This window comes from Natrix helvetica, assembly GCF_964273705.1.
Source record: "Natrix helvetica genome assembly, chromosome: 3".
Taxonomy (NCBI): Eukaryota; Metazoa; Chordata; class Lepidosauria; order Squamata; family Natricidae; genus Natrix; species Natrix helvetica.
This window is the reverse complement of record NC_138549.1, coordinates 166,479,738-166,501,908: the sequence shown is the minus strand read 5'-3', so window position 1 is coordinate 166,501,908 and position 22,171 is coordinate 166,479,738. Positions and strand designations below refer to the sequence as shown.

At 44.3% G+C, this 22,171-nt stretch overlaps 1 protein-coding gene across 3 annotated transcripts in view; it reads right to left on the bottom strand.

Moving 5' to 3' along the window:
* The window catches only part of CDH4 (cadherin 4), a 1,160,485-nt gene that overhangs the window by 33,306 nt on the left and 1,105,008 nt on the right, over positions 1-22,171 (bottom strand). For all 3 annotated transcript variants that reach the window (XM_081948625.1, XM_081948626.1, XM_081948627.1), the window contains 3 exons: positions 18,142-18,327; positions 9,104-9,357; positions 5,933-6,075 (listed from right to left, as the gene is read on the bottom strand). In XM_081948625.1, coding sequence (XP_081804751.1) covers positions 5,933-6,075; positions 9,104-9,357; positions 18,142-18,327 — 583 coding nt within the window. The remainder of the gene's footprint in view (positions 1-5,932; positions 6,076-9,103; positions 9,358-18,141; positions 18,328-22,171) is intronic.

Sequence of the window (22,171 nt, the reverse complement as noted above, 5' to 3'; positions counted from 1 at the left end):
CCAACACTGGAAGTCTTTAAGAAGATGTTGGATAGCCATTTGTCTGGAACGGTATAGGGTTTCCTGCCTAGGCAGGGGGTTGGACTAGAAGACCTCCAAGGTCCCTTCCAACTCTACTATTGTATTGTATTGTTTTGTATTGTATTGTAAATGGTGCAAACAATTGAAGTTCTTCCCTTAAATAATAAAGATCTGGGTTGAGTTCCACATGGATTAATTCCAAGTATGAGGAACAAAGGGGATTCCTAAATATATTTTTGATTCTTCTGGACTAATCTATATATATATAAAAGCGTCTCTGTGTGTGAATGTTCCAGCAAAACGAATGCTTCGAGGAATTTCAACCAAACTTGGTATACAAATGAATTACTCCCTGGAAATAAATACTGTGGCGGTAAAGTAAAGGTAAAGGTTCCCCTCGCACACATGTGCGAGTCGTTCCCAACTCTAGGGGGTGGCACTCATCTCTGTTTCAAAACTGAAGAGCCAGTGCTGTCTGAAGATGTCTCTGTGGTCATGTGGCTGGCATAACTAAAAGCTGAAGGTGCACCAAACGCTGTTACCTTCCCACCAAAGGTGGTCCCTATTTTTTCTTCTTGCATTTTTATGTGCTTTCAAACTGCTAGGTTGGCAGAAGTTGGGACAAGTAATGAGAGCTCACTCTGTTATGCGGTGCTAGGGATTCGAACCACTAAACTGCCGACCTTTCGGATTGATAAACTCAGCATCTTAGCCACTGAGCCACCGCATCTTTCTACTGTGGTGGTAAGACATCCTTAAAACCCTTACCTAACCCTAACCCCTAAAACCCCTCGCAGTGTGTGTTCTGTTAAGATACAGCCTGTTGTGCCTTAAAATGGCTTCTACTGTACTGCTGTAAAATGGCTTCTACTGTACAGCAGTGGAGTTGCCATGGTAACGGCTTCACAGTCCTCCACCAGGGGCACTTCCTCTGGTAAGGGGGAAAATCCAACATTAGAAATTATGTTTGGTGCGGATATTTCCCCCTATAAATAAATACCCAGACAACGCTGGGTTATCGGCTAGTTCGTAGTAAAGAAGGAAAAGAAAAAATAGGGTCAGATGAGAGCTAAACTTATGAAAAAAATATCGTAAGCTTTTGGTGCTAACAGGGACAAAGTCCAACCCTGGATTCAAGAATCGGATGCTGTTAGGATTCCTTTAAAAAATGATGCTATAAGTTAGTCCTCTTTGTACCTATGGGTGGTATTTCCCAATTCAGCCTAAATAAAAGGGTATGCTACTGGCAGGTAAGTTGCTCATCTTAAAATCAAGGCTTCCTTCCTCTTGGAGGCTGGAACTTCAAGGAGTTCATGGTAGACAGCTTGAGAAGCCTTTAGAGAAGAGGTCTCCAAGCTGAGGGCCCCAAGCCTTCCACACCCAGAAATGCCATCAAAACCACACAGGTTAACATGAAACTAGCAAAGAGATACAACCATCATGAGAAGCATATACACTTATACAGATCCAATTTGGGAAGGTGGGTGGGGGGGAGCTTCCTTCTCAACATACCATTGAAGCCAATTGCAGGTTGGACTGAAAAAAAGAGGACAGCTATAGGACAAGAGCGGGCAGAGTTGGTGGGGGTCAGAGTTAAGCAGGTCATCAGCTTAGAATCCTTATGTTGTCACAAATGATCCTAGTCCAGCCCTCCCCGTTGAATTCCATTCACTCTTATCTGGCACTGATTCAGATTGGACGAGATTCTTGTGTATAGACTTAAAGGAGGGGTGAAAGGCTATTGGTTCAGACTGGTCCATCCAAACCGGTTGGAAAAAAAAAGCTACCGGTTCGCCTGAACCTGTAGTAAAAAAATGCTACCAGTTCGGGCGAACTGGTATTTCCGATGATCAGCTGTGATGTGTGATTTACATTGACTTACCTAATCTACATCGTGTGGCACAGCAGATTCCCCCCTGGCTGTTCTACTTACCTTTGCAGGCGCGCTCGGTAGCAGGCCCCGCCCACCCACCCAGACGTCATCTGCGCATGCACGGAGGTGGCGTGTGCGAGCTCACATTTGCAAACTGGTAGCAAAGGCACCCCTGGCTTAAACAATAAATCTTTCTGAATTGTAACTTAATGTATGTTCCTGATCCTTCGCGCCTGACACAATCCCCCTTTAGTAGCTTTGCCAAAATCTGGAGGGCCACCTTCCTTCAGAAATAATTTGTTTTATTGAATTATTTGCTAAATTTACATGCCACCCATCTCACCTTCCACAGTGATTGCCGTTAAAGCGGCAATGCATGCCAGCATTGACCAAGGTCAAAGCACATTTTTGGAGGGAGGGGCTAGGAAGATGTTGAGGAGGGCTATTTATATTGGATTTATTCGTTGCTTTATATTGTTAAAATCTAACTGCTTTTAAAATATGGAATTTAATTTTAGGGCTTCTGAAACATTTCTCCACTGTTCTCTATTTCTAGGGCCTTTTTTATTATTGATTTTGTTAGTAACCAGAATTCCATAGAGGCCCAGTGGGATACAAATATTAGAGATAGATAGATAACTACTTAGGTGGAATATTGTTATGACCTAGGCTTCTACTTAACAAGCATGAAGCAGAGTCTTGGTCCCGGCAAAATCTCTTTTATTTACGCGGCTGTGAATTCCTTTCATTCACAGTCAGCGAGGTTTGGCAAACAGTCTTTCAGAGGAATATTTATCAACACGAACCTTATCTCGTTTGGCGAGCTGCCAGATAACTAGTTTCCAAATGCAGGGCAAGGCAACACTTGGCACAGTGTCTCTTATAGTCACAAACAGAACTTTCTACTCTTGAAACGACCAAAGGAACAAATTGTTTCCTGCAAAAGCCCAACTCCTCGTTCGCTCCTCTTTTGCTTCCTGTGGGAGGGGCCAATCATGTCCAAGGTGTGGCTTTACTCCTGAGTCGATCCTGCTTTCTTAGTTGTTCTTGTCTTCTGGCAGCTCTGTGCTTGTGCACACTGGGAACAGGCTCCAGCTGTTCCTCTGCTTCACTGCTGTCTATCTCCCTCTCTGTCTCTGATACAGAGCCCTCGTCTGAGCTTTCTTCAGCCCCCAGGACTGGCCCATGTGCCTCCCCAACCTCCTCACTGTCCAACTCTGCTGGCCGCTGCCACAACACATATATCCCAAAGAAGGAAATATAGCAGCTATTTGAAGAAACCAAGTTTTGAAAGCAGATTGACTCTCTTTATTCTGATGCCTGTCCGACTTATTTCCCTGTAGCTTGCAGAACACAACAGTGTCTTCAACACATTCAATTATTTAAAGGACACAGTAGGGCAGTTTCAATATCTGATCTGCTTGTCAGTAAAGATGCCACTGGTGATTCTTAGCCCTGCCACGAAATTGAGTGAATTGTGTAGATTGTGACAAGGTTGCTTCAGGTCACTCAAAAGGTATAGCATCTCACTTTGATGTTTCTAATCTATATAGTGACAGCTTTCGTGTAATTCTTTCTCTTTTAACCTTAGATTGTTTTTGACTTCAAGAGGGAGACTCTCCCCTTTCTGTCCTCAGCCGTGTCTCTTACTTGGTAATACGGGTAGTCCTCGACGTACAACCACAATTGAGGCAAAATGTCTGTTGTTAAGTGAGGCCTTTGTTAAGTCAGTTTTTGCTCCATTTTATGACCTGTCTTGCCACTGTTGTGTCAGAGTATTCATGAACTGGAATAGGACATAGCAACAGGTCAGCCAATGGGAACTATTTGGTGACTGAGAGCCATGCTAGATGGCTAGGAGTAGGGCCGTTGCTTAAGTTTAGCTTAACTGCCCTGTATAGAGGAGGTTATCTTTGTCTGAATTAAGCTCTGCAAGAAAACTGAAACTAGTCTGGCTGCAACTCTGAACTAGAAACTGTTCTCTGCTGTACTCTGCTGCTTGTGTTTACTTTTAACTCTCTACCGCGTTGGAAGAATCTGCTGTTGGTATTGTAAATTTACTTATGTATTATATTTTATATAAAGAGAAGTTGATAAATCCTGCTGAATCAGTCATCTATCAGGGATAGAATCAAGATCACGTGAAGTGTTAATACTACTTTATAATGCCTTGGTAAGGCCACACTTGGAATCCTGTGTTCAGTTTTGGTCACCACAATGTAGAAAAGATGTGGAGACTCTAGAAAGAGTGCAGAGAAGAGCAACAAGGATGATTAGGGAACTGGAGACTAAAACATATGAAGAACGGTTGCAGGAACTAGGTATGTCTAGCTTAAGAGAAAGAAGGACTAGGGGAGACATGGTAGCATTGTTCCAATATCTCAGGGGCTGCCTCAAAGAAGTGGGAGTCAAACTATTTTCCAAGGCACCTGAGGGTAGAACAAGAAGCAATGGGTGGAAACTAATCAAGGAGAGAAGCAACTTAGAACTGAGGAGAAATTTCCTGACAGTTAGAACAATTAATCAGTGGAACAGCTTGCCTCCAGAAGTTGTGAATGCCCCAACACTGGAAGTCTTTAAGAAGATGTTGGATAGCTATTTGTCTGAAACGGTATAGGGTTTCCTGCCTAGGCAGGGGGTTGGACTAGAAGACCTCCAAGGTCCCTTCCAACTCTACTATTGTATTGTATTGTATTGTATTATCTGTGTGTGCGTTCTGGATTTGATTTCTGCAACAAACTTTGACACGTTGTTAAGTGAATCCCAGCAGTGGATAAATTAGTAGCCTGGTTATTAAGTGAATCTGGCTTCTCCATTGACTTCCCTTGTCAAAAGGTGGCAAAAGGGGATCAATCACATGACCTTGGGACACAGCAATGGTCATAAGTATGAACCAGGAGCCAAGCATCTGAATTTTGATCACATGATCATGGGGATGCTTCAGAGGTCATAACTGTGAAGAACGTTCATAAGTCATTTTTTCAGCGCCGTTGTAACTTTGAATGGTCATTTAAATGAACTGTTGTAAGTCGAGGACTACCCGTATAAGATTAAAAACATACAGGAAGCCCATCCTTTCTCCTGCCTTTTCTGTCTGCTTCTCCACTCATCCCAAGATGCCTACAGTAGCCCCACAATGAGATGTAGGCGGCAAATAAATTTAACAAATAAGCAACAATTAACAACTTAATAGTCAGCCATCAACACACAGGTAGGAACCATATAAATACAACATGCATAGAACAGCCCAGGGTGGGCAGGAGATAGAGACAGAGAGAGAGGGAGGGAGGGAGGGAGAGTTGGAGGGCGGGAGAGAGAGAGGGAGGGGAGGGAGAGGGAGAGAGAGGGGGGGGAGGGATGGAGGAAGAGAGAGAGAGAGAGAGGGAGGGCGGGAGAGAGAGAGGGAGGAAGAGAGAGAGAGAGAGAAATTCCCCGATGATGGGATCCACCATGAGCCCAAAAGCTTGGGAGAATAAAACTTTGGTCCTGGTGACCAACTCAGATTGGATGCTTCGCAAATGTTTCAGAGATTCTCAGTCATCCAGGTCGTGGTTGTCCCAAAGGTGCTTTTTCAAAAGACATCTGGATTTCATTTTTTCTTGAAGACGTTTTCCTTCTCAGCCAAGAAGCTTCTTCAGTTGACTGAAGGGAAGACAGAACTCAAGAAGCTTCTTGGATGAGAAGCAAAACGTCTTCAAGGAAAAACAAAGTCCAGTTTCCTTTTGAAAAAGCACCTCTGGGACATCCTTAACAAATAGAATTGAACATGTAAATATGGCAAAACCTTCTAATTTCATACATTCCCTTTCTGTTCACCTTAAGTTTTCTTTTCCATTGTAACCTGTGAATATCTCACACATTTCATTTCTTTTGGCAGCATCCTATCTCAACTTCATGAAGATCTTTCCCCTCCCCGCCCTCAAAGAACTAGGAAAACCTGGGAACATCTAAATTATACTGACAACTCTGTCAGGGCATTATTTCTACGAATGCGTCAGATTATTATTGAAGCATGAAGAGTGGAGTGCTGGAGCCTACCGTTGTCAGCTGCCAGGAACGTGGCCTCGTAGACATTGTTCTTAACGTAGGCTGACTCGCGATCAAGGACAGCGGAAGTGATGATCTGACCGTTTGTGGCATTAATATTCAGCCAGTTGGCGGGATCCGACAACTTGGAATATCTGCAGAAGCAGAGACAAACACCTAGGAGTCCTTTCAAGTGAGACGTCCCTAATGCAAATTGAAAATAACCTTACACTAAGGCAGCGGTCACCAACTGGTGGTCGGCAGGAAAATTTTGTTGGTCCACAGAAAAATTATTTTACATTGCACTAAATCAAGGGCCCTCAAGTTACGCCCCCTGGCCGGATACGTGCAATGAAAATTTGTGTTGCTGCAGAGTGTCTCCCCTTTCGGGATCTTTTTGTGAGGGTCAGAGGGGGGCAGAAATTCTGACTTGGGGTCTGCTTCAGCCTCCTGGTGCGGAATTTTGGGTGAAGGCTGGAGGGAAGTGCCACTGGTGGAGAAGAGCCGGAGGGCCTTGTTCCAGTGGGACTGCATCATGGTCTGGAACTGGCTGACCATCTCATCCTACTGAGCCTCTGGCCTTGCACTCCTGCAGGTCTTCCCTCTGCTTGGAAAGCCTGTGCTCATAGTCCTCAGTGAGGTGCTTCTGCTGAGCCTCCTTCTTGGTCAGATCCAGCTGTTTTGCCAACACTTTCTCATGGTGGCTACTTAGCTCCAACAACTGCTTGGGTGGGTGGAATGGATGGATGGGTGATAGATAGATAGATAAAGATTGGTAGGCAGGCAGGCAGGCAGAAAGATAGGTATCAATGCAGTATAATTAGTATAATCTATAATTAGATATATCTGCTCATCCAGGAGGTTAGCGAAACAGACACGTGTGCCTTTCTGGATTGGATTAGCATTTTTGCCTGATGTTTAAAGTTTTTTTTTTTAAATTAAGATTGTTAAAAAGTTAAACTTTTTGTAATATTGTAATTGTGGGGTTGTTGTTTTTTTTGTTAAATGATTCTTTGTACCTTGCTTTGGGCTTCTTTTAAAAATGGGGGTGGGGGGAAGGAAGGTACATCTTGTATGATCAATTGGTGCTAAATTGACTTAGCTGGTGGCTGGTTCACTGCATTCCACTGGGTCACCTCTATTGCAAAACAGAACCATGAAGAAAAAGGGCCTTGTTAGTCATTCCCTTCCATCCTTAAAATTTCCACTGTCTGTTCATGCCAGCAAGCAGAGGCAATGAGTAACCATTGTCCTTTTTGCACTAGACAGCTTTATCCCCCTTGAAATATCTCATCCCTTGAATGATTATAAAATGCCACAAGTGATGTAGGTTTAATTGGCCCCAGTGCTAGTTCTACGGGGCACCTTCCTATGGTGCCATATTTATCTAACGTTAGCAATAAAGGAACAGGCTGATAACCAGCGAGTCCAAGAGACAAAGGAGGATAACTTAAAATTTCCTCTTTTCCTAAGCTGTGCTCAATGTACATGTCCACACAACCAACTAGGATTTAAATGTACTGCATGTTCAAAATATGGAAGGTCTGTGGTTAGGCTTCCAGCCAGGGGTGGGATTGAAAAAGTTTAGCAACTGGTTTTCTGCTCAGTTGCTGGGTGGGTGTGGGCATGGCCATAGTGGGCATGGCCTACTCAGCCTCCTGCACCAGGCTCTGGAGGATTTCCTCGGGCCTCTGGGAGGGTGAAAATCGCCTCTCTCGGGCTCCAGAGGCCTTCAGAAGACTGGAAACGGGCTCATTTCTAGACTTCTGGGAGGTCCATTTTCCACCCACCCCCAGAGCCTCTGCGCGGGCCCTGCACTTACCTGGCATCCAAAATGGGCCACATGGGGACTCCTGGGAGGGGTGGAGCGGGGTGAGAGGGGCAGGGCCAGCCAGTCCTTGCAACTACTGGTTCGGTGAACTGGATGTAAAATTAGCATCCAGTTCACTCGAACCAGACCGAACTGGCTGAATCCCATTCCTGCTTATAGCCACTCTCTTAACTGTTGCTGAGAATAAGCAGAATTCAGGGATAGCTCATTTGTGAAGTTTTTTGTAAAAAAAATACACGTACATCCAAAAATGCAGTGTGCGAATCAGATAAACGCTTGCTTGGGAACATAGGAATCATGCAAATTGTAGAGCATAATTAATCTGCCACTTTGACATTCATTTTATCAGGCACTGGACCAAGCAACAGAAGCAAAAACATATAACTTGTGTGTGTCCCTTTAAAGCAGCTGCATCCTATCCGAGGATCATGCTTTTTGGAGATTGAATTTGAACTGACACCAGGATTCAAAACGGTCATGACCGCAGTCATGATGGTGCAATGAAAGCTCCATTCATTTTGTGTGTGTGATGCACATTAAAAAAAAGGCGTGCATCATGGGGACTAGTGCCTTGACTCTTTTTTAACCAAATGCCGCAGAGCCCTCGGACCACTGCACAGTCCTACTATCTTATCTGAGTTCAGACCATTGCTCCATCTATTCCAGAACTAAGTATCAACACTGCCTGTCAATCTAAGTTTTCAGCAGAATTTCCCCCCAATTTTCCTGGCAATGTCAGGGACTGAACCTCAAGCCCTGATCCTACAAAACGGGAGCCTAACCACTAAGCTGTTGATCCTTCCTGTGGGAGAATTTTTCGTGGCCAGGTGTTTCCAATGATACAATGAGAAATGTGACGGAATGGATCTCAGTAATTATTTAATTCCAAATCCCTTTCCCAACAGAGTTGCTAAATAAAACAACAGCACAGTTCCATGCTGTATTGAGGCAGTAAACAGACAAAACTGTAAGGTAAGCTTCAAAGGAGTCTTCTACCTGTCGGGTCCTTGGTCCTTTCTAAGCTTGGTGGTTTTCTTGCAGATATTTCATTACGAAACTAGGTAACATCACTAGCACTGATGATATTGCCTAGTTTGGTAATGAAAGGTCTTCAAGAAAGCCACCAAGTTTAGAGAGCACCATGGACTCTGCAGTTCAATCCTGGGCTACAAATATTGTCTTCTGTAAGTTTCTTATCTAAAACCCAACCCAACCCAACCCAACCCAACCCCAATACATGTGTGTACCATGGTTCCATCTATTTTACAATCCCTTCTGATTCAGTGTGGTTCACCGGTATTCAAAGGTTGACGACCTTCCAAAATAAAGAGCTCTACTTTCCACCATCATACCTGATAGCCTGTTGCATGAAGCGGTCAGGGTCCACTGCTGAAAAAGTCATGAGGGCTGTACCCGTAGGCACACCCTCTTCCAGCCGGATGAGTTTGTGGTTGGTCGGGAAGAAGGGTGGCTCATTGACATCGGTGACTGAAATGGTGACTCCGGCTGTAGACTGGAAGGACATCTGGATCCCACTGGCAAGGGGGGCTTGATTGGACACCATCACCGTCAACATAAACGCTCGGTTCATCTCATAATCAACTTCCTGAAATCAAACATAGACATGGGAGAGACATGATCACTCGGTATTCTATGGACTTATGTTTGTTTAGGAATTGACCAGAATGCTGGATTGGTTTTATAAGGAAGAAGTAGTAATTCTGTAGATGGACCATGTGATGTTGTATGTTAAGAAAAGCCTGTTCCTTGACTAGTTAGTTCAGGGGTGTCAAACTCAAGGCCTGCAGGCTGCATCTGGCCTGCGGAGTGCTTAAATCTGGCTTGCGGGGCCGGCCTGGAAATTTTGAAGGAACAGCCCGTGGTGCCTCTGCCAGCCAAAATGTGCTGTGTGTGATCCCCCCGAGGCCTGTTTTCAGCCTCCACGGCCTCCTGCAGCACTCTGCAAGCCAAAGGCTAGCTTGGAGGGGTGGGAGGGTCAGGGGGTGGGAAAGGCAGGGGGGAGATGGGATGGACGCCTCCTATACATCCTGCCAGCCAAAATGGGGCATGGGGGTGGGCACATGCATCTCTCCTGCCCCTCCCCCTGACACCCCCCACTGGCCCATGAAGAAGAACTATCTTTTCATTCTTGATGAATGTATTTTTATTCTCCTTATGTACACTGAGAGCTTATGCACCAAAGACAAATTCCTTGTGTGTCCAATCATACTTGGCCAATAAAGAATTCTATTCTATTCTATTCTATTCTATTCTATTCTATTCTATTCTATTCTATTCTATTCTATACTATTCTATTCTCCACTCCTCTATTCTATTCTATTCTATTCTATTCTATTCTATTCTATTCTATTCTATTCTATTCTATTCTATTCTATTCTATTCTATATTCCTCCATTCTATTCTATTCTATTCTATTCTATTCCATTCCATTCTATTCTATTCTTCATTCCTGTTTCTGTTTCTGTTTATTTGGATTTATATGCCGCCCTTCTCCAAAAGGACTCAGGGCGGCGTACAACATTAAAAAAACACACATCCCAAAAGTTAAAAAAATTAAATACATATCCCAACGGTGCCCCCCACTCCCAACCCCCCTGTCCCGGGCCTGCCAGAAATCATTGACCAACGTGACCAATGCCGTCTCCGTGTTGTACCCGGGCCTGAAACCCGACTGGAACGGATCCAGGTAGACAGCTTCATCCAGGTACTGGGGAAGCTGACATGCTACCACATTCTCGACAACCTTTGCTACAAAGCGAAGGTTGGAGACCGGACGATAGTTGGCTAAAGAAGCTGGGTCCAGGGAAGGCTTCTTTAGGAGGGGCCTCACCACCGCCTCCTTCAAGGCGGTGGGAAAGAACCTCTCTCTCAATGAAGCGTTGGTAATCGCCTGGAGCCAGCCTCGTGTCACCTCCCGGGAAGCCAAAACTAACCAAGAGGGACACGGGTCCAGCACACAAGTGGCAGCACTGAGTTTCCCCATAATCCTGTCCATGCCTTCGGGGGTCACAGGGTCAAACCCATCCCAGATTGTCTCCTCAAGATTCATCCCCATCGGCTCGCCCGAATCTACCCAGTCAGAGTCCAAGCCTGTCCGGATCTGAGCGATTTTATCCTGCAGATACTGAACAAATTCTTCAGCCCTACCCTGCATTCCTCCATTCTATTCCATTCCATTCCATTCTATTCTATTCTTCATTCCTCCATTCTATCCTATCCTATCCTATCCTATCCTATCCTATCCTATCCTATCCTATCCTATATTCCTCCATTCTATTCCATTCCATTCTATTCTATTCTTCATTCCTCCATTCTATCCTATCCTATCCTATCCTATCCTATCCTATCCTATCCTATCCTATCCTATCCTATCCTATCCTATATTCCTCTATTCTATTCTATTCTATTCTATTCTATTCTATTCTATTCTATTCTATTCTATTCTATTCCATTCTATTCTTCAGTCCTCCATTCTATTCTATTCTATTCTATTCTATTCTATTCTTCAGTCTTCTTTTCTATTCTATTCCTAATTCTTCTCCATTCCATTCCATTCCATTCCATTCCATTCCATTCCATTCTATTCTATTCTACAATGCTGATCCGGCCCTAGAAGAAATTCAGTTGATACTCCTGAGTTATATGAAAATAGAAAAAAACAAAGAATCCAATGGCATTTTAGAGGAATCTTCCAGGAAATATGGCTAACTGAACACACACACACACACAGGGAGAGATTCCTCTGAAGGATTTCTGGTCCCCAACCTCCTCACTGTCTCAGTCTGCCACCTGCTCTGCTGGCCGCTGGTGGGGTACAACGCATACATTCTCTCCCTGGCCTACAAGATTTCCTCATATGAATCCATAGCTTGATATAAACTTGCTAGTGTCACATTCGAACTGATGAGTAACAATTAAGTTAGTACTCTCTGATACTTATTAGATCATCTCTCAAGAATCCAGAATAGCATAGTTAATTCTGGCACTGAGGGTAGCAAATGAAACATAGCTGGAAGGCTTTTAAGCGAGAATAGCTTACTGCAAGTAAAATGTTAGGAGAATGCTTTAAAAAAAGGATATGTACAGCCCTTGCAAAGAGCTACCCAAACAAAATTTGCTGAAATAATTAGATTGAGGGCACTGAATCAAAGACGAAAGTTTTATAACTTAATATGGAATGAACCACTGCGACTAAGCAGTGAACTCACTTTTTAGTATCCTCAGAAAGGGCGTTATTTTCTGAGATACCAGAAGATAAAGGCTTGTAAGATGTAAAACCCAAATAGTTTAATCCTCACCATACAGAAACAAGTCTGGTTAACAATTCAAAGATTTATTTAAGAAAAATGAAAAAGCGGTTGCAAGCGCGGCCTCCTAGTCTCTTCCCAAGTTGGATTGAGAACAAGGAGAGCAAAAACAAAACAAAACAGTTTTCAAGCTATACAATTTATAGTCCCTCAGCAATGCATGCCACGCATAAGAAGCCCTGCCCTTTTCCTAAGTCATTCTTTAAGTCATTTTACACTACAAAGAGTCAGCATCACCCTTCCTGCAGATTCCCAGTTATTTTATCTGTGTCTCCTTGTGGCTTTGCCCTAAGCGACGACTGTTCCTATCTCACCAAATGATGGCTTGTCTCAGACGATGTTTCTGTTCTCAAAAGAAGTTAGTTTTAGCAAGTCATCACGTACTATTTTACTGAGCACATTTGGTGGTTAATTTGCATCAGGAAGAACTCTATAGCTTAATACATTTAACATTTTTAAATAAAAGAGTAACTTATTATTTATTTCCTTCCGGCTTCTCCAATTTCAAACGTACAGATAGTTCTTGACTTACAGTAATCCATTTCGTGACCGTTCAAAGTTACTGAAAAAAGTGACTTACGGCTGTTTTTCACACTTAACAACCATTGCAGTATCCCCATGGCCACGCGATCAAAATTTGGACACTTGGCAACTGAGTCATATTTATGGCAGTTGCAGAGTTCCAGGCTCACGGGATCACTTTTGGTGACTTTTTGGCAAGCAAAGTCAATGGGGAGGCTGGATTTAACTTAACAACCATGTGACTAATTTAACATTGCGGTGATTCCAGAGGTGGTATGCTGCTGGTTCGCACTGGTTAAGGCAAAGCGGTAGTGGCAGTGGTGCAAGGCTCCACTCACCCACCCAGATATCATCAAGGATCATCTGCGCATGTGCGGGCTCCCACTACCATAAAGTAGAAGAATGTGGGTTAGACAGCATCACCACCAGATGGATTTGTAACTGGCTGACCAACCACACTCAACATGTAGTCCTCAATGGAACTGCATCTACATGGAGGGAAGTATGCAGTGGAGTACCCCAAGGCTCTGTTTTGGGCCCAGTACTCTTCAACATCTTCATCAATGATTTGGATGAGGGAATAAATGGGGAACTCATCAAATTTGCAGATGACACCAAGCTGGCAGGAATAGCCAACACTCCAGAAGATAGGCTAAAGATACAGAAGGATCTTGACAAACTTGAACATTGGGCACTATCTAACAAAATGAAATTCAATGGTGAAAAGAGTAAGGTTCTACATTTAGGCAACAAAAATGGAATGCACAGGTACAGTATAGGTGATACCTTGCTCAGTAGTAGTAACTGTGAAAGGGATCTTGGAGTCCTAGTGGACAACCATTTAAATATGAGCCAGCAGTGTGCAGCAGCTGCCAAAAAAGCCAACACAGTTCTAGGTTGCATCAATAGAGGGATAGAATCAAGATCACGTGAAGTGTTAATACCACTTTATAATGCCTTGGTAAGGCCACACTTGGAATACTGCATTCAGTTCTGGTCGCCACGATGTAAAAAAGATGTGGAGACTCTAGAAAGAGTGCAGAGAAGAGCAACAAAGATGATTAGGGGACTGGAGGCTAAAACATATGAAGAATGGTTGCAGGAACTGAGTATGTCTAGTTTAATAGAAAGAAGGACTAGGGGAGACATGATAGCAGTCTTCCAATATTTGAAGGGCTGCCACAAAGAAGAGGGAGTCAAACTATTCTCCAAGGCACCTGAGGGTAGAACAAGAAGCAATGGGTGGAAACTAATCAAGGAAAGAAGCAACTTAGAACTGAGGAGAAATTTCCTGACAGTTAGAACAATTAATCAGTGGAACAGAAATTACCTCCAGAAGTTGTGAATGCCCCAACACTGGAAGTCTTTAAGAAGATGTTGGATAGCCATTTGTCTGAAACAGTATAGAGTTTCCTGCCTAGGCAGGGGGTTGGACTAGAAGACCTCCAAGGTCCCTTCCAACTCTACTATTGTATTGTATTGTATTGTATTGTATCAAACTGGTAGTGAAGAAAATAGAATACCATTACTGGGCGATTCACTTAACAACCATAGCAAGAAAGGTTTTTAAATGGGGGGGAAATTCACTTAACAACAGCCTTGTTGAGCATCAGAAATATTGGGCTCAATTGTGGTCGTAGGTCAAGGACTACTTGTATTGGGATGCATAACTGAGAGAACGAGGGTAAAACCCCGAAATATGTGGGTAAAACTGATTCCATTTTGAATACATCACATGCACAGCACAGCTTGCTTGGAAATTTACAGCTTGGAACAAGAAAAGCAGAGTTTACCGTGCAGAAGTCAAAGTGACCTAGCCAGAAATAGATAGAAATAGCTTAATGGCTTATGGAAGCCCCCTTGGCGAGTTCCCTCTGTACCACAGATGTTTTGCAGGAAGGTAGTCGTTATCTTGCTATTGTTCAAACTCTGAGAAAGTACAGAGTAAGGGGCTTCGGGGGGTGTTTTGAGGACATTTTGGGCGCTTCATATGCATATTACTGGAATTTACCTAAATGTACCTAAAATGTACTTTGAGACATGTTTTTTTCCGTGTATTCACATGATTAGTGATGGCATTGTCATTGATCACGCATTTGTATTTTTTGTGATTGCCTGGTGACGTATTCTGATAATACTGTTGAGATTTCAGTTGTGTATTTAAGGCGTACCTGCCTATCCTGTAACTATTCTCTTTTCCTAGAGAATCCTACCATGCACATGTTAGCCTATTGGTAAGAAGCCTCTTATCGGTAAATAAAGCCTTTTTGTTGTTTCTAATCTCCTTGTTATAGTTTTTATCGAAAATATCTGGGATATTTTTCTCACAATAACCCGGGAAGGGAGAACCCTTAAATTTCAGTGGGACAAGGCACCAACCTTCTCTTCTCTTTATGGAGGAAAAGCAAGCTACTTTTTCTAGATTTGGAGACATAAATAGCCTTTTTAGCAAGAGGAATGAAGAGCGTTCATATTTCTTAACACATTGTTTTTCTTGTTTGCATTTTCTTGTAGACAAAAAATGATTGCTACGAGTTAGAGTTATTTGTTGCTCAGCCAAGGGATTTGATGGCGTCTGTTAGATGAAATTAACTGTGTTTATGTTAGCCAGGTTCTATTGGGTTTCAACGAACTGATGAACTCCACTATTTTTAATGTTAATAAATGTGCATTATTTTAATTCTTCTAATATGGGCAATTAAAGATTGGTTTTATTAGGGGGCAGGATGGCTAACAGTTAAAGACGCTGATCTGGGCCGAAGGAAAGTTAACAGCCTAGGGTTTAAGACACGGGTACCACACAATGGGGTGAGCTCCCCTTATATGCCTCAGCTTCTGCCCACCTAGTAGTTTGAAAGCATGCAAATGTGAGTAGATACTACACTTTGGTGGGAAGGTAACAGCATTCCATATACCTCAGCATATTGTCATGCTGGGCACATGGAAATGTTTTCAGACAACACTGCCACCCTCGGCTAAGAAATGGAGATGAGCACAGCCCCTATCCTTAATCATTCATTATCAACCTACAGATCTTGTAGTATTTCCACTTTATGTTTGGATTATATTTCCAAAAGCTTAGAAGAACCTTTCCTAGTGATTCCTAATTTGGAAACGATCACCGTAATAACTTAAGCAGATAGATAAGGTGGGATTTGAATTGTCTTTTGTTTCTGTTTTTTTTAGTTCTATGGGCATTTTTAGCTACAAGAAATAAGTTATCCTCTGGTTGTTATGTCTGGAGAAAGGCAAACAATAACAGAGTGCATCTCTCTTTCAAATCCATTTCTATATTCCTTGCAACATTCATGTTTTGGGGAGCCACAGAGCACCTCTCCTTCCACGTTTGGGAAATTTGCTCAGACCCTGTAAAATGATCCCTTCTCCACCTCGCCTGATTTATGCAAGGCTTGTGAGGGAGATAAGTGTCTTCTGCCACAGAGGGGATGGCTCTTGTTGTGGTGGAAAATAAAATTGGAACTGTACATCATAGATGCCTCTCGGCACGCTTGTTTCACTGGCAGAAGAGCTTAGGACAGAAGCTACATAAAAGATACAAAACAGAGTTGGAAGGGACCTTGGGGGTGTTCTAACACAACCCCCTGCTCAAGCAGGGGACCCTATACCCATGATGACAAACCTATGGCACACGTGCCACAAGTGGTATGCGGAGCCATTTCTGAGGGCACTTGAGGCGTTGCCCTGTCAGCTCCAACACGCATGTGCGCGCTGGCCAGCTGATTTTCACCCTTGAATTTTGGCTGTTTCAGGAGGAGCGAAGCCTCCTGAAGCCTCCGGAGGGAGAAAAACGACCCAACGGGCAACCCTTTTTAAAAGCCTCCAGAAAATCTGTTTGAAGCTGTTTGCAGAACCACCAGGCTGCAATGGATGGCTTGTTTTCTCATTCAGATAAATCTTGCCCCACGTACACACAGGACGCGGAAAGTTAGTTCCCCCTTCTTTGAGAACATAGAATAATAGAGTTGGAAAGGACCTTGAAGGCTTCACGTCCAACCTCCAGCTCAACAGGAGATCCGGTTACCGTGATGACGAGCATATGGCATGCGTTCCACAGGTGGCACGCAGAGCCCTTTCTGCAGGCATGCAAGCTGTTGCCCAGCTCAGCTTGTGCCATGCAGGTGCGTGCGACTCCCGCCAGCCAGCTGGTTTTCGGGTCTCTGCTGTGCATACATGGGGGGTACATGGGGGAGATGCACACACATGCACGGGGGATGGGGCACACACATATGGGCCACACGTGCATACTTGGGGGCGGGGGGGGGGGCAGGACACATGGCTGTAACTCAAGGATTATCTGTAATGTGAAGGCTATATGTTTGGTCATTCCAGAAAAAAATCTGGACTACTGTGAAGAATAAAATACAGGAGTAATCTAATCTTTGGCTGATCCAATACAATGTTTCTTTTATTCCTACATACTAAGTGCTGTCAGTGTGAAAATATGATCCGGGGACATAGTGTCCACATCAAAAGCTTGCACTTTTCTACTATCAGTTGCAGTTAATTTTATCTCACCTAATGCCTTATCTAGAGGATAATTCCCACTTGACAAAAAAGTTCTGGCAAGGCAATCTTGCTGATATGGATCAAAGCCCTCGTTTAATCCCAATAGAACTGCCACGTTTCCTTAAGATTCCCCTTTGTGATGTACAGATTTCTTCAGTAATGGCTCAGCTTATACTGCGGGAAGACTGGCAAAGTCTGAACAGAGTTGCATGTCCCCCTCACCACCACATTCAGACTCACGGCACCCAAGAGAGGAAGGATTTCAGTCGGACGTGAAGCTAAAATGGTACTGAATGGGCAAAACCTTATAAGTCAGCTGGATGGAATTTTGAGCTGCATGTAGTATTGATTTGATTTCTCCCCGTTTCTAAAAATCAATTTTACTTTTAATAAAAAAGCTATAATGTTATGCCCTGTTGAACCCATATCTGTGCAGTTCCAAAGACACACTTGTCCATTCATCCACCCACCTATTCCATCCCATCCCATCCCACAACATCTCTTCATCAATTCATCCCTCCCACCATCCCATCCCTCCCTGCGGGGAGGAACAGGGAGGGGTGCCCCTTGATGTGAGTGACATTGAATTGGCCACGCCCACCTAGTCACATGAGCACCCAGCCACACCCAGCCAGCAGTCATTAGGGCATTAACTGGTTGTTAAATTATTCAAATCCCACCACTGCTTCCATCCCATCCCTTCCCATCCCATCTCTCTATTCATCCCATCCCTCCCTCCCTCCACCCCCTTCCCTTCCCATCCCATCCCATCCCTTCCATTCCCATGCCATACCATCCCTCCCTCTCTCCGATTCCATCCATCCATCCATCCACCCATCTACCCATCCATCCACTTGGCTCTACAACATGGTGGTTGCTGTATTTATTGAATGCATTACCTTCATGAATCAGATCCCTACATACAGTAAGTCTGAACCAACCTTTCTCCAAACTCAAATCTCTCTAGTATTTGCCTGTGGAAAAAGTCCCCAGATAACGAGAGGCATACATACCCTCACAACGGTTACCAAGCCTTCATTGGTAACAGGATCAGTCCGAACGGTAAAATGACCAGAAGGGTCTCCACTGATTATTCGGTAAACAGCATTCCAATTGGGTGAGTGGGGTTGATCTCGGTCCATCACAGTCAAATTAGCGACAACAACTTCTATCCGGTTTTCTGGAACTTCACCAGAATACTGAAAATAGAGAAGAAGGTTCTGTTAGAAGTATCTTTGCGCTGGTGTGCATGTGTATAGAGGTATCCCAATATATTTAGAGTTTTTGAAATATCTTACAGACACTGTTGAGAAGGCACGGTGAAAAGCTTTATCCTCCAATTTTGCCTTCCTTCATCGTGTCCATAGTTCCCACTTTCAAAAGCTGTATCTTAAGCAAGAGACAGTAAATAAAGTTTTATGTATTGTACAAGGGGCGTTAATTCTACCAGCCCTACAGCTCACTGTTACTCCCTGATTAAGAAGCTCAGATCCAACATTTCCCCCACTATTTAATCTTCAATGCTCTGGGTTTACCTTGTCCCCTCTCGACAGAAAAGCTCAGCTTTCACCAGATAAATACAGTTGCAATTCATCATGGACTCTTTTGCGATTTCAACATAGAGTTCTAGACTTGGAAGCGGCTCCAGCTATATGGATTATCTTTTTCAGGGGTGTCAAGCTCAAGGCCCGGGGGCCAGATCCAACCTGTGTGGTGTTAGATGTAGCCTGGAGTGGCTGTCCTGGAAACAGCAAAGGACCGGCCTGCGGGCGGCCTTCCCAAGTTCAGTTTTGTTGGCAGAGGGTTGCAGCACACCTTCGCAGCCAAAAACTGAGCTTGCTTGGGCCGTGGGCGGTCCTCCTGAGGTCCATTTCCCTGGCAGAGGGTTGCAGGAAGCCGTCGCAGCTGAAAACGGAGCTCAGGAGACCATTTTTGCTGGCAGAGTGCTCAGGCCACTACAGGTGTCCCCAACATAAGTGATGTTGAGCTGGCCACACCCCCTGGCCACGCCCCCTCCACCCTCCCAAGGTCAAACACAACCCTGATGCGGCCCTCAACGAAATTGAGTTTGACACCCCTGATCTAGTTCAGCCTTCTGCAACGTACATGGAAATAACCCATGCAAGGTAGCTGTCTAGCCTCTTCTTAGAGACTTCCAGAGATGGAGAATATGAAGGAGTGGACGATCATTTAAACACGAGTCAGCAGAGTGCAGCAGCCGCCCCAAAAGCTAAGCCAATCTTTGGTTATATAATATAAACAAAGACATGGACTCAAAATCACCTGAAGTATTAGTACCACTTTATAAAGCCTTAGTAAGGCCACACCTGGAATACTGCATCCAGTTTTGGTCACCACATTACAAAAAAGATGTTGAGACTTTGGAAAAAGTGCAAAGAAGAGCAACTAAAATGATTACAGGCCTGGAGACGAAAACAGTTGCAGGATTTGGGTTTGGCCGGTCTAGAGAAAAGAAGGACCAGAAGTGACATGATAGTATATTCCAGTATTTGAGGGGCTGCCACGAAGAGGAAGGGGGTCAACTGATTTTCCAAAGCACCAGAGGGCAGAAAAAGAAGCAACGGATGGAAATTAATCAAGGAGAGAAGCAACCTGGAATTAAGGAGAAACTTCTTAACAGTGAGGACAATTAACCAATGGAACAGAAGTTGCCTTCAGAAGTTGTGGGAACATCATCACTGGAGGTTTTTAAGAAGATAAGTGGACAGTCACTTATCTGAAATGCTTGAGCAGGGGGGCTGGAGTAGAAGACCTTCAAGGTTCCTTCTAGCTCTATACTGGTTGATTGCTTGCATTTGGAAGAGTTCATCTGATTATATTTCATCTCAGAAAAATGTAGCCCTGGATGATAGCAATAGCATTTAGACGTATATACCACTTGTGTCCCTCAAAGACCATCCTGGGTCATTGCAACATTTCATCTGGAATTATATTAATTGAAGGATCGGAAGGAGCTTTCTTCTGAATAGGAGTGCAAATGGAACATAAGATACTCAATAAGCAACTGGCTTTCCTGTGGACTGTTTCAATAAAGTGATAGAACAATATGTTTGCATTGCCCTTGGAGGCAACTGACGTGCCCAAGGCCAGAGCATAAGGTTGCATCTTCCATTATGTTGCTCCTGCCTAGAGCATTTGCCATCTAAGTTCACTGCAAGACCTCAAACGTCAGATCAATTCTGATCCCCAAGTGGCAGAGTTGGTTGACTGCTTATCACAATTCTTTAAAGGGCACCTTCCTTTAGGCTTATGCATTACCCTAGTAAAAGCTGGGCTTTTAATGAATGGCAGAAAGTTACCGTGCTCACATGGAGTCCAAATCACTTCTAAATCATTGTCAAAGTGTACTCAGTCCCTAAAGTAAAGGGGAATATTGCACACCTATCCATTTTCTGTCTATCTCCTGCCCTCCTCTCTTCCACCCATCAAACTCACTTCCCTGCCCTCTTCCTCACTCAAGACAAAGGAATGCATAACATCTAATGTACTTGTTGAAGGCTTTTGGAGGGTTTGGGATGGAGGCCATGGTGAAATTCAATATTTTTTTACTACTGGTGCTGTGGGCATGGTTTGGTGGGCATGGCAGTGGAAGGATACTGCAAAATTTCCATTCCCACCCCATTCTGGGGCCAGCCAGAGGTGGCATTGGCTGGTTCTCCAAACTACTCAAAATTTCCACTACCAGAACCTGTCAGAACCTGCTGGATTTCACCCCTGGATGGAGGTAATGCAACGATTTTAGCTCTCCTGGAGCTTTCCATTCCATCAACTATGGTATCCTTCTGGATCAGTTTCAGGGGTTGGGAATGGGAGGCACAGAGACACAGTGGTTTTCCTTCCTCAGTGCCTGGTTCCAGTTGGAGTCGATAGGAGGAAAAGGTCAAACCCTACGTTCCTGCAATGCAGGATGCCCCAGGGTTCAAGGCTTTGGCCATTCCTCTTTAACATCAATATGAAACTGCTAGGAGAGGTCATCCATCAGCATGAGGACCAGTATAATTAATATATTGATGACATCCAGTTATATATCACCACCTCTAGCTGGACAAGTGATGCTGTGGCACTGCTGATTGAGTACCTGGGGCCTTTAAAGGTCTGGATAGGGAGGAACCAGCTTCGATTCAACTGTGGCAAGACAGAATGTGGCTGTGAGTTTTGGGGTGGATGGGATGTCACTGGTGCACACTTTTGGTCCAGAGCTGGGTTGCAAATCTGGGCACTACCGGTTCGCTCGTGCTTGCGTGCACTTGCAATGCTTCCGCGCATGCGCCCGGGTGGGTGGGCAGAGCCTCCTGCAGCCGCCATTACTGGTTCGCCCGATCCAGGCCAAACCGGGAGCAACCCACCTCTGGGTTGGCCAGGGTGGGACTTTGCACAGATTTATCTAGTGGTGCAGTGGTTAGAGTGCAATACTGCAGGCTACTTCTGCTCATCACCAGCTGCCAGCAGTTTGGCTCTGTTAATGCAATTTAGGATTGCAATGGCTTTTTTTTGGCTGCGGCTGCACATTGTTGGCTCATAACCCTGTTTGGTTCATTTTTGCACACCTTTCTGAGGTGCATTACAGGGAGCAGGTTAGCTTCACACCAGAAAGAAAAAATGAGTGGCTTTCCTGCAACATCATCTGGGGTCCTCTCTCTCCATCGAAGTCACCTCGCATTGCAGAGCATTGCAACTGGGAAGGTCCAACACCAGCAGGATTCTAACCACCTGTACGAAGTGCCAGCTCGTCTCCCCACTGAAGTGGTACTGTCAGCCTCTGTTTCGCATTTGCTTTCGGCTGCCATTGAAACGGGGAGGGGGGGCTGGTATTTGGGAGGGGAAGCTTTTGTACAGGAGAGATTGTAAAGTGGGAGTATTGGTCAAACCGTCTACTGCGCATGCCGAAGATTAGCGGTTGGTGTCGGTCAAGGCCAACTGTCTGCATACCTACCTGATGATACTCACATGACACCTAAGGGATTTGCAGATTGGACACTGGGATGAGGGTTACCAGGGAGTGGGGGTTGGTCACATATTGAT